Source organism: Lithobates pipiens, unplaced genomic scaffold (genome assembly GCF_037356315.1).
Source record: "Lithobates pipiens isolate NorthernLeopardFrog02 unplaced genomic scaffold, aLitPip1_a1.2 Scaffold_27, whole genome shotgun sequence".
Taxonomy (NCBI): Eukaryota; Metazoa; Chordata; class Amphibia; order Anura; family Ranidae; genus Lithobates; species Lithobates pipiens.
In genome coordinates this window covers 65,731,552-65,747,706 of record NW_027507788.1, presented here as the reverse complement: position 1 = coordinate 65,747,706, position 16,155 = coordinate 65,731,552, and the positions used below count along the sequence as shown (strand labels likewise).

General features: G+C 38.8%; 1 protein-coding gene across 34 annotated transcripts in view; it reads left to right on the top strand.

Moving 5' to 3' along the window:
* Positions 1 to 16,155, top strand: part of LOC143933905 (uncharacterized) — a 259,725-nt gene that overhangs the window by 190,775 nt on the left and 52,795 nt on the right. For all 34 annotated transcript variants that reach the window (XM_077457035.1, XM_077457039.1, XM_077457040.1 and 31 more), the window contains 12 exons: positions 751 to 809; positions 911 to 1,016; positions 1,733 to 1,828; positions 3,776 to 3,813; positions 4,254 to 4,292; positions 6,578 to 6,689; positions 6,893 to 6,991; positions 8,928 to 8,950; positions 9,794 to 9,899; positions 10,889 to 10,908; positions 15,042 to 15,062; positions 15,525 to 15,627. In XM_077457035.1, coding sequence (XP_077313161.1) covers positions 751 to 809; positions 911 to 1,016; positions 1,733 to 1,828; positions 3,776 to 3,813; positions 4,254 to 4,292; positions 6,578 to 6,689; positions 6,893 to 6,991; positions 8,928 to 8,950; positions 9,794 to 9,899; positions 10,889 to 10,908; positions 15,042 to 15,062; positions 15,525 to 15,627 — 822 coding nt within the window. The remainder of the gene's footprint in view (positions 1 to 750; positions 810 to 910; positions 1,017 to 1,732; positions 1,829 to 3,775; positions 3,814 to 4,253; positions 4,293 to 6,577; positions 6,690 to 6,892; positions 6,992 to 8,927; positions 8,951 to 9,793; positions 9,900 to 10,888; positions 10,909 to 15,041; positions 15,063 to 15,524; positions 15,628 to 16,155) is intronic.

Here is a 16,155-nt window from a genome sequence, read left to right as displayed (position 1 = left end):
AGCTGGATAAAAGTGGATAGGACATAGTGGAAAAATGGTGGAGTTTCCTGTCAATAGAACTCCAGTACCTAAAACTAAAACAGCAGTGAGCATTACATTAGTGCTAAGGAATCTAATTTCCTAGATATGGTAGGACATTTTTGCATCACTGCTAAAATTAAAGACACATTTCAGAACATACATCTGGTAATATGCCTAGAGGCGATTCAGTTCGCATTGTGCGCTATACAAGTATTTCATTCATTTATTCATTCAATATTAGTAGCAGTATAGTTTCCTGTTTAATGACAAATGTATGATTTCCAACAGTACCTCCACCACCAACTACTCCTCTAGTGGTATCAATGTAGTTCATGTGTCTAACCCATTAGGTCTGTTGAATAAGGCAAAGTGCTGCAACTCTTCACCTAGCTATCATTTAACTTTTAACATTATCAAATCTGATTGATCTGGGGGCTATTGGTCTCTGCACATTTTATTTTGCATTGTCTTATTGAATATACCTGTTGTGTTGTTTGGATGTTTATATAGCGTGTGCTATACACAGTTATACAAGCTGGATACAAGGGATATAGTGTAGAGATGGAGGAGTTTCCTGTCAATAGTAGATGAAACTAAAAGAGCAGTGGGTATTTTATTAGTGCTAAGGAATCTAACTTCACAGATCTGTAGGACATTTTTGCAGCAGTGTTCATATGAAAGACACATCCCAGAACATTCACTTTTACTGAAAATTTTATTTTTCAACAGTACCTCCACCTCCACCTCCACCAGCAACTACTCCTTCAGTGGTATCAACTACACCTGTTGTAAGTACCATTATGACTTAAGTAATATCTCACCTACTTATATTAGGAGAAAAGATAATAATGTGTGCCAACCAACATTTTACTCTTTGGTTCTTTTCCAGACTGAATGTCAAGGTATTACATGCAATGTGCCTGTGTGCTTACGGAATGGAGAAAGAGCGGTCCAGGTTCCCACCTCTGACATTTGCTGTCCAGCCTATGAATGTCGTAAGTGTAATTGCAGACTGTTTTTATAGCAAATTAGAAGAAAACAAATAATTTAAGCTTTTGAGTTATTCAGTTTTCAAAACACGGTTTTCTTATCTACTTTTAATATTTGAATACAATCTTTATATTGAAAATTCAAAGTCCAGTCCAGAATGCACTAATGATACTGGTGTCACGAAGCACTATGGGAAAGAGCAGAGCAGAAGGCGTTTGCCCTCAGACACCTTCTCTATCATGCAAACTCGCTAGTGACCTTCCTGAAGAGCGGGCAAGGAGGCAGAAAGAGAGGGGGATGATTCACTCTTTTGGGTGGAATTTTACACCAAAGTTTCTCTTTCATTTTGAAGCAAACTTTACACTGAAATAAGGTAGAAAGCAAAATTGATTGGTTTACTAAGTACATGGATAGAGCATTGTCACTTTACAAAGAGAATATTAACTGGTTAATGAGACAAGGCTCACTTCAAAAATTCTTTCATGTGCAAGCAAAATGCTGATTTTATTGCAACTTCCTGAATTATTGCACATGAGCGAAAACTCAAAATTAACATGTACTTCACCAAAACAAATCAAGCTAAGAGAACATTCAGTTTGGACAATCAAATTATTTATCTTTCTGTATGTATTGAAGGTTAATCTCCAGGAATGAATTTTGCCTACACACTTCAAAAGGGTTGGCTGATAAAATTAACATAAATATATTCTTTGTTTTATAGAGTGTGATCCATGCCCAGCAGCTCCCTATTGTGGAAACATGCAGCCAATTGTGAACTTCGACCTGGATACAGAGTGTTGTCCAATCTATGAATGTCGTAAGTAATTATACACGCCTTCCATACTTAAAGTGGTAATAAACGCTCTGCATTTATTTTTACCTACAGGTTAGCTTATAATAAAGCTTACCTGCAGATAAAGGGAATATCTCCTAAATGTACACCATTCAGGAGATATTCTAGTAGGCAGCATCTGGTGATGTCACCAGTGTATGCGCTCTAAAGGAACAGAGTACCCGTGCTGTTCCTTCAGAGCTGTGTACTGTGCTAGAGACTCCCGCACTCCTGCACAGAAGTGATGTGGTCGCTGCTCAGTCATTCAAGCTGCGGCAGCACGTGAACCCAGAAGGAAGACTGTGTGAAAAAGGAATCCTCTGCAGCACTGACAGCGGTGACAATGCCTAGAATCTTTTTGTTTTGTACATGGGTTTACTACGGCTTTAAAGAAGGCCTCAAGGAAAGGCCATTTGCATCTAGACTGGTCCCTTAAAAAAAAAAAAAAAACAAGCACTGTTTATGGATCCCCATACATCATCCATTTATATACACAGCAATATCTAAAATACAGTGCCAACAGTTAAATACATCACTAAGGGATGATAGAAATGCCATGGTATACATTTTTGGTTATTCCCAAATAAGCTGCGCTATACTGATCCGATAAATGCTATGTGAAGCAAATGAGTGAATAAATAAAGCATGAAATCAAAAAATATTAACAAAGTGCAGACAGGGAAATGCATATACTAATGTTCAAATATTAGTCCATCATCCCATCAACAAAAAACGTTTTGCTTGTAATCTCCAACGTGTTTTAAACACACCACACCGATATAGGAAAAGTGTCATCAGAGTTTGCAGGAAAAAAGAGGACTTCCACCACCAACACTACTGCCGCTTACCAGCTACACTGATCCCATCTCAGAGACCAGATATCGCCAAATCAAAAACGCTTCCTCTGAGTCAGGACTGCATGGAGGGCGTATCCTCTTTAAGCGCTTGGTTCAAATGGTTAGAAGAATCCTACGGCCACACCGCTTATTCCAATGGTTAGAAAAATCCTACGGCCACACCGCTCATTGCCCAGCACATATAATAACGAAAGGAATCGCCATAGTGTGATATAGTCACGAAATTTAATATAATAAAAAAGATTGCACTTACATCAAGTAGAAAAAACTTTGTTTTGAATTTGTTTGTTTTACAAAGCAAAGTTTTTTCTACTTGATGTAAGTGCAATCTTTTTTATTATATTAAATTTCGTGACTATATCACACTATGGCGATTCCTTTCGTTATTATATGTGCTGGGCAATGAGCGGTGTGGCCGTAGGATTTTTCTAACCATTGGAATAAGCGGTGTGGCCGTAGGATTCTTCTAACCATTTGAACCAAGCGCTTAAAGAGGATACGCCCTCCATGCAGTCCTGACTCAGAGGAAGCGTTTTTGATTTGGCGATATCTGGTCTCTGAGATGGGATCAGTGTAGCTGGTAAGCGGCAGTAGTGTTGGTGGTGGAAGTCCTCTTTTTTCCTGCAAACTCTGATGACACTTTTCCTATATCGGTGTGGTGTGTTTAAAACACGTTGGACATTACAAGCAAAACATTTTTTGTTGATGGGATGATGGACTAATATTTGAACATTAGTATATGCATTTCCCTGTCTGCACTTTGTTAATATTTTTTGATTTCATGCTTTATTTATTCACTCATTTGCTTCACATAGCATTTATCGGATCAGTATAGCGCAGCTTATTTGGGAATAATTATTTGAATTGTGGGTATCTCACGGTTAAAGCTGCTGCTGCGTTTATAATTCACAATTTTTTTTTTTTTTTGTTTCATTACTTCACATTAAGTTTACATAGGAACAGCGCTGTTTTTTTTATGTTTTTATACATTTTTGGTGTCTGCACCTTAATATAGTGCGGTGCTGTGATTCCGTAAGAATATCTAGAGCTGATATTTTGTCTCTTTACATTTTAGCACCACTAACAACACCACAGCAACCTCCTCCCGAGACTGTAAGTCATTACTCAATATTATACCAACATGAAGCATCATTTTCAATTTGCTATTTTGATCATGTTTTTCCGTTAAATCACTATAATGTATAGTTTTGCCTTTGTTGTTGTTGATGCTATTGTTATTATTATTGTAATATCACCCAAATTATATTTCATTCTATTCTCTAAATATGCTTGCTTACCATCTACATTTCTGGATGGCTAAAATATTGAGACAAGAAAAGAGATGATAAACAGAGCATGTAAATGCAATGAGTAAATTCGACTGAAAGTTATCAATATGGAATTAAAAATTATACACAATAACATGATCCTTTACAACTGGACATTTGATATTTGATACAAAATGTGTCTGTTATCACAACACTGACAAAATATGACTGCATTTTAAGATAATTTTAGCTTCATCTGACATTTTTCTGTCTGTTCATTCATAGACCGCACCCGCTTCACCTCCACCTCCACCTCCACCTCCCGTAAGTTATGCAAGATGTTATCTTTATCATCTATATATCATTTTGTTAATGTGCTAAGGAAGCGGTGTGGACTAAGGTAAAGTCAAGAATATACATTGAGAGAAATACATAGGCTGGCATTGATGAACTTCCCCTCAGAAAATGCTATTTGCCTGTTATCTCTGTTTATCCCATGGAGCTTTACCCAGTCACTGGCACAACTTCTTACTTTGTGCTTTGTTTGATGCATTCAGGTTCCAGGGACTTAGAAAGTATTGAATAGGTCAGCAATACCAGCCTATATACTGTATATTCAATGTATATGTTCCTGTACTCTAGAAACTGTGCCCTCAAAAAAGGCAAGAAAAGGCAAAGGAAAAGTATAAGCAAAACATTTGTTTTTATTTTGGATAAAGTAAGTGAGGGTTTTTACCCATGTCACTTTTTTTTAGACCTGTGTCCCCTTGCAGTGATTTACCTTCACTTCTTATTGCATGGCCAAAACAGGAACTGAGAGTAAATCCCTGCAAATTAAAAGGATCCCCTTGGGGACCCCATGTAACCAGGACTAGTATCCATATTGGAAGATTTCCCCTCTATTACTCTTCTAGGAAGAGCCCAATGTTTGGGATTTTCTTTTACTTTCACTCTCAGTGATAATGGTAAACAGGACAAATATAGAGGAGGGATCTCTAAAAGGGGTTACAGACAGCAATAAATAATGACAGGTGTCCACTCTGCCCAAAACTATAGGAAATATTTTGCCTTTAGGCATACTGAAAAGTGATTGCAAAAATGAAATAATAAATAAGTTATACTTACCTGCTCTATGCAATGGATTTGCACAGAGCAGCCCTGCTTCTCCTTTTGTGAGGTCCCATGCCAGCCATATTGGCTTTTCCTCTTAAGTGAGTGCCCCCACAGCCCGCGTAGCATACCACTTGCTATGGAGACAGACATAGCATGTCCCCACACCCAGCTCCCTAATCACAGGATTTGATTCACAGTAATAGGAGACAATGTCACCCACTGCTGTCTCTGTGTCCTGTGAGATAATGGAACATGTAGAGAGATGCTGCTTTGGGGCACAACAATGGATGGAGATCAGACTCAGATATTTAAGGGGAGTTGGGGGGCGAGGTTCACCTTAAAGTGGTTGTAAACCACATAAGTTGTACCTGTTTATCTTCAGTGTTCTTTTTCTCAGTGAGGAAAGGTCTGAGAGCTTTCTGGAGGGAAGGAATACATCCATCTCCACACAGCACATGGGAACAGAGCTGAGGATGCCAATCAGTTGGATTTCCCTTTACTGTCACCTTTTTTCTCTTGGTGTCAGGAAATATTGTCAGTAGTGAATCATGCTGATAGCAGGGAAATGATGCAGCAGACCGACACTTAGTGCTCTTAATTGTGACAAGAAAACACTATAGAGAAATATTATTAGTTCATATTTCATATTTGATGTCTAAGGTGTACAATCACTTTAAAGAAAAGAATGCATTAAGGTAATAAAAAAAAAAACGTAAACCTGTCGAGCCACATTAATGCATGTAGGCTTCTGTACCTTATCCTTTTCCCACTACTGACATAGAGACAGTGTGGAGGCTGTCATTTAATAAAACAGCAGAGCCTTGCCTACTCATGTCAGCAGATGGCTGGTGATCAGATAACTGTGGGGCAATAATCAATAAGCAGCAGGAGAGGTGTAGGAAGCACAGATCCAAAGAATGAATGAAGCAGAATCAGAGAGATTCTTGCCCTGTGTGTCTTCAGACAAAACTTCCTTACCTGAAAACAGAACAGTGAGCAGCACAGTAGTGACATCTTCAATTCTCACTGCAAAGCTCATGAAACTCTAATAGTCAGAGGCAGCAGTGCCTTAGATGAACTCACATTGCAGATATAAAGCTAGGAGGTTATAAGATAGGGTTACATGGAAACTGTCATATGTCAGGAAGTGATCTGCTCTTTTCCTGGAGGAATTTAGGACAGATAACCTTTTTTGTGAGACTGCTTAAGTGCAAAATAAAAAAAACAAAAACATTTTTATGTTTCCCTATCAGATAACTAATGAGTTCAGGCCCACTTTATTTTTATTTTTTTTAACAGAAGTTCAGGCCCACTTTAATAACAAGTTTTTTTTTTTATTTTTTTTTATTTTTTTTAATACACTGAAACTAGGTGAAAGAAATGAATACTTTTGGTTGGATTATCCTTTCAGTTACTACTAACACTTTTTCCTATATTTGATGATTTTACACATATGTGCAGTCACTTACACATAATTGCATTTTTGTTTCCAAAAGCCGTCATGCTGGGATGTGTCCTGTCTTCCCGTGTCTTGTAAGAAGAAGGGTGCAGAACCAGTGGTAACAGAACCATCTTCTGAGACTCGCTGCTGTCCAGTTATTGAGTGCCGTAAGTTGACTTGTGTAAAGTCATTTATTGTTAGATAACACTGTAAAGACGTTAATTTATTAATTTTTTTCTTTTTTTAAATGTTGAGGCCTTGTTTGGATAAAATGTCTGACTGTAGTTTACCTTTAATTTAGAAAAAGACAGTTTATTGTTCATTGAATAGTTCCTAACTGTTCAAGGTGTTGTTTATTCTTTACATGCAGAATGTCCAAAGGACTGCAATATTCCCACATGCGATGATAACAGACCACCACTGCTGCTTGGAGACCCTGAAACAGAGTGCTGTCCCGAGCATCAATGTCGTAAGTGTCTTTATAGCAGAAGATTGGGGGAACTTTGCAGCAGACCTTGTCTAAATGATAAACTGGCTTTGCTATTGTGAAAAACAATTCAGAATACAGCTTTATTTATTTCTAATGCAAATTCGGATTTGATAATTATTCAAAGCTGTAACAGTGCATTACATTACTATAAGCAAGCATTTTACTGAATGAAACTGTTTCATTCAGTCTGTTTTGTTGTAATTAGCTGTGATTGGTGGAGCGCTAATCACATGGTCCAGATTGGTTGTGATTGGCCCTTCCTGTACCATGTGATCAAATTGACCAATCACAGCTAGCAACACAGTTGTACACATTGGATGGCATAAAACAAAGCAAAACATTGTATACATCTGTCATGTGACCAGCAGTCCCATAGTGTCTGCAACGAGTCGGTACTCTGATCAGCCATGTCCCATGCACACAGCCAGTCACAGATCAAGCCTCTGCTTGCCCCCCCCTGGCCACGTGATTGACGCTTTCTGACAGGACATCATATGATGTCCAGTCAGGATAACAAAACCACCATCTAGTCGTCATTTATCTATAGGAAAGACATTAAGTGGTTAAAGTGTTACTAAACCCAGGACTCTGTATTCTATATATATGGTTTCTCATAGTACACAGAACATGGAAATACAATAATTTTAGTAAATATACACTGCTAAATACCTTTTTTGTCAGCAGTATATCGCAATCCTGTGACTTCTATGAGTGCCTAGTTAAAGCCAGTAGCAGGAGTTTTCATTCCACTCTGGCTGTCCTACGAGGCTGCAGGACTCCTGACCCTCTGTGTGGACAGTGCTGATTGGCCCTGTGCTGATCAAATGCATTCTCCAAAGACAAAAAACTCTCTAGCAATACAAACCAAACTGAGCATGTGCAGCTTGTCCCCAATGCTCTGTTCTATCAGGAGATGGTTTTGGGGACAGTGGACGAAGGGGAGGATCAGAGAAGATGGAATCCATCAGCCTTTTTACATAATGCAGAGGTTCAACCCCTAAAGCCGCATACACATTATCAAATTTTATGCTGATTTTTTTCTTCAGATTTACCAAAACCATGTAGTGATAGGGCCCGCCTGATTGCATACAAATTGAAACCCTAAGGTTTGACCTCATATTATATGGTTTTGGTAAATCTGAAGGAAAAAATCAGCAGAAAATCTGATGTATATGTATATGGGGCTTTAGGCTCCACAGTGAGTATAGCAAGCATGTTTTACTAAATACACAGACTGATTTTACTGTTGTGGGTTTAGTAACACTTTCAGCTGCAAAACATCAGTTAACTGAATTAATAATAGTGTTTTTAGTTCATGTATTATTAGATGATATGTGTGTCTTACTGGAAACTATTCTATTCTATCAGTTCATTATTAGGTACTGATTTTGGGATGGGGGATGGTTGTTCTTTAGCATCTTTGCCTTGGGTTCTAGTAGACTTTGTCTCAGAATAAAGGAAGACTGAATGAAACACGTCCTGTATTAATACTTCTCCAGCAGTGGTATCTCAGCATTACTAGTGGCACCCACCTGCTCTGGTTATAATTTCACATTTTGAAAAAAGGAGCAGGTAGAGTGGAACTCTGTGGCCGGGGCATAGCCAGGAGGTCCAGAGGGGAGATCTTTTGCCTTGATTGCCATACGTCTAAATAAACATGTTTAGGAGTGTGAACGTTTTTTTTAAAAAGGTCATCTGTCAGAAAGCTCATTCCTGCCCATCTGACCTCCCTCAGAACTATGTTGTGACCCTCATTCAATAACAGAGTACAAAGCAGAGTAAACCCCACAACAAAAAATCGGACGTTAGCTTCCCAGAGCACTGAAAAATTAAATGTGATTGGTTATTGTGATACTTTACTGCTTTATAACATTTTCTAAAGCTAATTTGTATACTTTTTTTTTATCTTTTTCAGCACCTCCAACAACTCCACCTACTGTAAGTTTTCACCTGTCACAAAACTTCATAGTCAAGTCCACCCAAAGTTCATACTTCAGCTTATTTTCAGGGTGTCCTCCATTGGCAAGATATCCCCACCACAGTTTCTGGCACCACCTCTCCATATGGCCATTGTAATGCTTAAAATGGGTGTAATGCTAACTTTAATATATTGTTCTTTATACTGTAAAAAAATACATGAATAATTCGTACCCATCAATGTGGGCATGACTCTCTAGTAATGGACTAAGTAGTGAGATGAGTTCAGAAACTTGGGAGAGAATATCTGACCACCAGAGCCCCCCCCCAAAAGAGAAGAAATGCAGCCAAAATTATTCATCTATGACTAGAATATAATTTTTGGGAGGACTGCTCATTTAATAATGTCTGTCAGTGGGGGAGAGGAATACACATTGTCATTTTTATTGAAAAGGGAATATTACTTTGACCATAATGTGTTGGAATAATTACAAAAATTCTTAATATTGTGAATACAGGTGTCCTGGTGAGGAGCACGGCCAGTGTGTTTTCAACCATACAACTGGTACTAGATAATAATCCCAGCATGCACTTTAAGCCCAAGTAGCAATGTGCTTTCAGTGCCTTATATTATGTTGTTATGTATTGTTCACAAATTAACTGTTATGGGGCCTCCATGTTGCACTGTAGCTTTAAATAGCACTAAAAATGAATTTATATTTATTTTTATCACAGGCTTTGACATTAGATTAAAGCAAAGTACATGCAAACAAGATTTTCCTTAAGCACGTCTAGTAGCAATAATTGTACCCCATGACATGTCCCTATGACCACTCAAAGTGTACAACTCTCTCTATATTGTAGGAAATTTGTAGATATGTAACCTGCGCTCCTGAACCCACATGTGAAGAAAATGAGTATAAGATTCAAAGCCCAACTGACAACCCTTGCTGCACGCCATTTTTCTGCAGTAAGTCTGACCTTCATTATCTTATTTTGTTGCATTCTTAATTTTCAAAGAAAAGCTTTGTAATATATAACACATGCTACAGCAAGTAGACAGAAATAACAAAGTAATAGAGTGCAAAAAAGTGTTTGTAGACCAAGGAAAGTAAAGAATTCTACAAACTCTTTTTTAGAATCACATTTTATAAAATAAGTCCAGAGGGGTATACACAGGAAATATTACTTTATTTTAATTAGAAAGAAAATTAGAGGATATCTAGGAAGTCAAATCATCCATCATTCATTGTTGATGCTTCACTAGCCCATGGTAATCTTATGCTGGTTTGCATTTACAGTATATTGATTATTAGTCACATTAACTAGTTGCAATGCAAAGGGACATTGCAAATTAATGGAAAGGGAAAATACGGCACATGTACATTGAAAATACTCGATTTGTCTGTGATTATATTAAATCAAGGAAAACATATTTCAGAGAAAGCAACCATAGTTCTTTTTTACAGTTTAGGGTAGTTGTGGATAATTCCTCTCCAAAAAGAAAACCTTTTGTGAAATCTGTGGAATGAAGATTTATTATTCACACATTTTGCAGGAACTGTGTACAGTGACTACGCTGCTTTGTCTGTTATAAACAGTGCAGTAAGCGGTCAGTGTTAGTCCTTGGTTGTAAAATGAACTCTGTCCAGGTGGTGATTTGCCATTTCTTCTCTAGATGAGGAAATAAATAAGTGTAGTTTATGTGTCCATCCCATGAGTGCTGCAAACCATAACATCTGCACCTAGTTGACATTTGCCTTTTAACATTTTAAAATCTGATTAGTGGCTGTTGGTCAGTGCACTTTTTAGTTTTGCATCGTCTTATTGAATAAACCTGTTGTGTTGTTTGGATGTTGATATTTAACTGATGTTTATATATAGTAGCTATACACTGTTGTTAGTTGCTTGCTGAGTTATTCTAGATAGTAATACCATATTCCTCTTTTTATTTTTCAGTTCCTAAACCAACAACTCCAGTAAGTACAAAAAAGCTAGAATGTGTCAAATAGAATCTGAATGTAGTATAATATCAAACATATATGCCAAATGCTGGTGTTTGAATGAAACTGAAGGTTGTACTTTGCACATCATCATTAATCTGTTTAAAGCTGAACTCCAGGCAAGCAGATAAACAAACAGATGAAATACATACATGGGTTAGGTTTCTCATCCATGAGGACCAGGTGGGGTTTATTTCCCTGAGACAAGCTGGAAATAATGTTTGAAGAGCAGTCTTACTAACGCACGTGGCCAGTTCTCATCGCCTCCATATCTGCCTTGTATCGTTAGATAGTAAAAAGGCATTCAACGCCCTCTCATGACCATATCTCCAATCATATTACAAAGATGGGGCTTCGGTCCGCATTTTCTCTGTTGGGTTTCCTCCTTACATACTTCCCCCACCGCATACCTCAATTATGCAGGCTACAAATCTGACCCCTTTTCAGTGAGCCGTGGAACTAGGCAGGGCTGTTCCCTGGCCCCACTTCTCTTTGCTCTTGCCATTGAGCCGTTAGCCCAACTCATATATTCCAACCCAGAGGGCCTGGAAACTGGCTGCATCCACCACAAGCTCTGCCTATTTTCGGATGACTTCTCCTAGACTCCACTCCCACCCTTCTCTCAACCTTGGACCAATTTGCAGCAATTTCTGGACTAATCATGAAACCACAGAAATCTAGAGCCCTTAACATCTCTTTACCCTAGTTGACTCTATCGCAGCTTCAGCAGAGCCTCCCCTATTCCTGGTCACCTCAATGCATTTCGTATCTTAGCATTAAACTTACCACCGACCCTGCTGCTCTGTATTCAGCCAACTATCCATCCATGTTAACCCACTTGTCTGGTTTCCTCTTGCTTCCTCTGATTTCCTCTTGGTCTGCCTTGCCCCTGGCGTGGTTGCCCCTCCAACTCGACATGAAAAACTTTGAACGTATTTGCAAGAAAGATCCCCATGCACGGGGCTTGATCTCCCCGTTCTACTTACAACTGGTAGACCCACCACCACACACATCTCTGCACAAATGGGAATCCAACCTTGGCCTACAACTAGACATTACAGATTGGTCCAACATCTGGGCTGCCACAAAATCAGCTGCGCAGAATGTTGTTCAAATTACAAAGTGTTAATGCATTGGTACCTGGTCCCTTCCCGGATAGCCAATTATCTTCCCTCCTACTCTCTTGCTTGTTTCCGAGGTTGCCCAGACAATGACACTCATTTTCGTATCTGGAGGAGTTGCCCCCCCAGCCCAATCATACTGGACCAACATTTTCTGTATCATTTCCACACATATTGGCAATACCATAGCTCCTGACCCGGCCATTGCTCTACTCAATAAGAAACCTCCTGATGTAACCTATCTCTAATTCAAGCTACTTTTGCAGGTTAAACTGCATTGAAGCAAACCATTGTTAAGGTCTGGAAAATCCCACACCTCACTATTTTGAAAACCAAAAATAGGGTTACCAGAGCCATGGCCTATGCCAAAATAGAAGCAGTTCTCCTAGACAGGGTCAAAAAGTTTGAATGCCTTTGGAGACCTTGGGCCAACCATTTTCTCCCTCCCAACTTCGATAACACTTTACTATTACCCTGAATAGCCCAATGGATAACACTGTCTACTCATAGAGACCAGACCACTATATCCCCCCGGTGAACTCTCTCCCTGCCGTCCACCCCCTTCTTCTCAGCTGCCTTCCCCAACTTTCTGAATTCTCCCCTTTTCTCCCTTCTTTCTGCTCCCCTCACTCTTCTTTCTTCCTCTCCTTACTTTTCAGCTTTCAACTATTCTCCTCCAGATGCAAATCTTTCAGCTCTGACCAATCTATCTGCCCAGGGTACTGGGACTGTTTCCTCCCCATCCACAATCCCCCTAAGGTCAGACCTACAATTGCTCTCAAGTCTGTATCCTACAACTCAATCTTTCTCATTTCCAAGGACTCTAAAGCCGCGTACACACGGGCGGACTGTCTGGCCAACTAAGTCCGTCAGACAATTCGACAGACAGTCCGTCCTACTTTCGAATGAACGGACTTGACCACACACGATGAACAAACAGTCCGCTGAAAGCTTGCGCGATGACGTGTACAGCACGTACGACGGGACTAGAAATACGACGTCCAATACACTGCAATGCAACCTTTCGCCGTCTAAATCCTTTCTGAGCATGCGCCATACTTAGTCCGTCCAACTTGCCTACTCACGAGCGGACTGTCCGCTGAAACCAAAGTTGGACGGACTGTATTACGGAAATTCCGAAAGACTTAGTCCGCCTGACTGTCCGCTGAAAAAGTCCGCTGAAGCCCACACACGAGCGGACTGTCCGCTGAAATGTGTTTCAGCGGACTAAGTTGGACAGACAGTCCGCCCGTGTGTACGCGGCTTTAGACAGTAGTCTGTTTGATAACTATGAGACAACTCCGACTGGGGTCCCCGGTAATCAATCTTGGTTCATAGGAATCATATTGGTTCCTGGATTTCACCTAGCAATATCCTACGAAATGTTCCCAAACTAACTCACACCACGTAGCCTTATGATGTTATTTCATGACCCATTTTATGTTTTGTTTTCTTTTTTGCTCACTATGCATGTTCTGTTACAAAAGGATGTGTCCCTATCTCTGCAATGTGTCATTATACTGCTAATGCCTCTCCTTATCCCAGGGGAACATTTACATTTGATGCATCCTGTCGAGACTTATTGTTTTTTTTCCTTCTAAAAAATTTCTGAACATACATGGGAGCTGTTTTACCTGCTAAAGTGTTTGTATTTTTGTCCATGTAGTCCTTACATTTTAACAGCTTTGCCACATAGCACACATCTGACAGGGCAGGGTATATGAATTTAATCTAATGCAGTTTCATAATACTTTCAGCTCTTGTCTAACCCCAAGCCTCAGACGGAACAGTGAAAGGAGAAGCAGCAGACTTGTCAGCTCATGTCTCTGTCCCATCTGCTCTCCACCTGTTATCATGTAATGTTTCCTTTGGCTCTTTGTTCTGCTTCTGCATCTCCCAGTCTGAATTTTGCTGTGCAGACATTGCAACAGGTTGATTCAAGGTTAGATTCAAGCTAGTTACCCTGTTTGCATTTAAAAATATACATTTACTAATGTATAAATGAACACAGAGCTGAAATAGTGTGTATTTCATAGGAATTAGGTTTGATACCAGAGACATGAGGTTTAACTACAAGCACCCCCTCTCCTAGATATATTAGAAGAAGTACCAAGAAACAAAATTGGGGGTATTGAGGTGCAAACAATCTAATCAAATTGATATTACTAATTTCATAATTTTTTTAAACAAACATGGTTAAAATAAATGAAGATTAAAACCAGAACATGAAAAATTTTACGGTCACAATACAAAAGTTGGTTGCCTCGATAATTCAGCTTTTGTATTGTTACCGTATGATTTTTCTTGTTCTGGTTTTAAACGTATTTCATTTTAACCATGTTTGTTTAATAAAATTATGAAATTAGTAATATCAATTTGATTTGATTGTTTGCACCTCAAAACTCCCAATTTTGTTCCTTGGTACCTTCTTTTAATGTGTATTTCAATCTGCAAGGAGTTCAGGTTTAAAGTAAACCTGTAATGGAAAAATACTTAACTGATATTTGCTTTTGTTTAAGTGTGATACCACCTATTATTTGTATCATATATCGTTATACGTTTTGTGCATACATGTGTTCTTTGTACTATTCCCTGGATACAAACATTTTAAATAAACAATGTAATATATCCAAAAACACATTTAAAAAATGTAACTTTAGGTATCATAAAGTTTTAATGCATAGAAAAAGCCAAAAAGACTTCAAGGGTGAATGTGACCAGCAAAAGACTCATTTCCTGGTACTAATAAACAGGCATTCCCCCAAACCACCACCAAAGTGCAATCCTGTATGACTCCACCTAATCTACTTATACAGAGGTTGGAGTATTGGGAAGCACTGGCACCTATCTGAGGTGTGTAATGGTAGGTCTTACGGTGCCTAAACTATGCAATAGGATTTTACTCATTTGCTTTTTGTAGCAAGGGTTTAATGTTGCCATGCATAAAATTTACTGTGTATAAATATTTATTTACACTTTTTTTTACAGCCTCCACCTCCTCCTGTACCAGTAAGTTTCTTTTTTTATTTCCTGATGACCAAATTGATAGGATAGCATATAAAATAATCAGTGTAAGATCAGTAGTATTCCACATTGAGATCTTAGTGTAAATATGGGTTAGTTAGAGTAAGGCTTTAGGGTTTAGAAGGTTTAACCACAGGTGTTCCTTTAACAAAAATTAACAACTAAGCAACCCTCTGTAGCCCTCTAAAACCTTCTGCCTCCCCATTTTACTGACCTCAATAGCACAGCTGCAGCCTCTTCTAATATTTTAAAGCCCTTAATCCTCTGCAATATTGGCCGTGCATGTACAGAGAACCCTCATAGATTTATATGGTACCTCTCACATTGTATTTTTGTGCCAAAACCCCTTTCCAACCTGAGATTAAAATGTACTCCTATCTCTAAGATGTTTTGTAAATTGATTGTTGAATGTAAGTGATCTGATTTTGTAATTCTCACTTCCCACAGACTTGTGAAAGCAGCGGATGCCCACCTGCAGACTGTAAAGATGGCGAAAAAGTAGTAGAGATCCCAAACCCAGAGGATTCTTGCTGTTCCTCATACCTATGTAGTAAGTACAATGCTAGATATACATTGCTCTTCAGCAGATTTAGTCTAAACTTACACTGTTCACACTGCCCCCCCATGTGTGACATAAAAGTGTGGCTTTTTGTCACTCATGACACAGCTGGATAAAAGTGGATAGGACATAGTGGAAAAATGGTGGAGTTTCCTGTCAATAGAACTCCAGTACCTAAAACTAAAACAGCAGTGAGCATTACATTAGTGCTAAGGAATCTAATTTCCTAGATATGGTAGGACATTTTTGCATCACTGCTAAAATTAAAGACACATTTCAGAACATACATCTGGTAATATTAGTAGCAGTATAGTTTCCTGTTTAATGACAAATGTATGATTTCCAACAGTACCTCCACCACCAACTACTCCTCTAGTGGTATCAATGTAGTTCATGTGTCTAACCCATAAGGTCTGTTCAATAAGGCAAAGTGCTGCAACTCATAACATCTTCACCTAGCTATCATTTAACTTTTAACATTATAAAATCTGATTGATCTGGGGGCTATTGGTCTCTGCA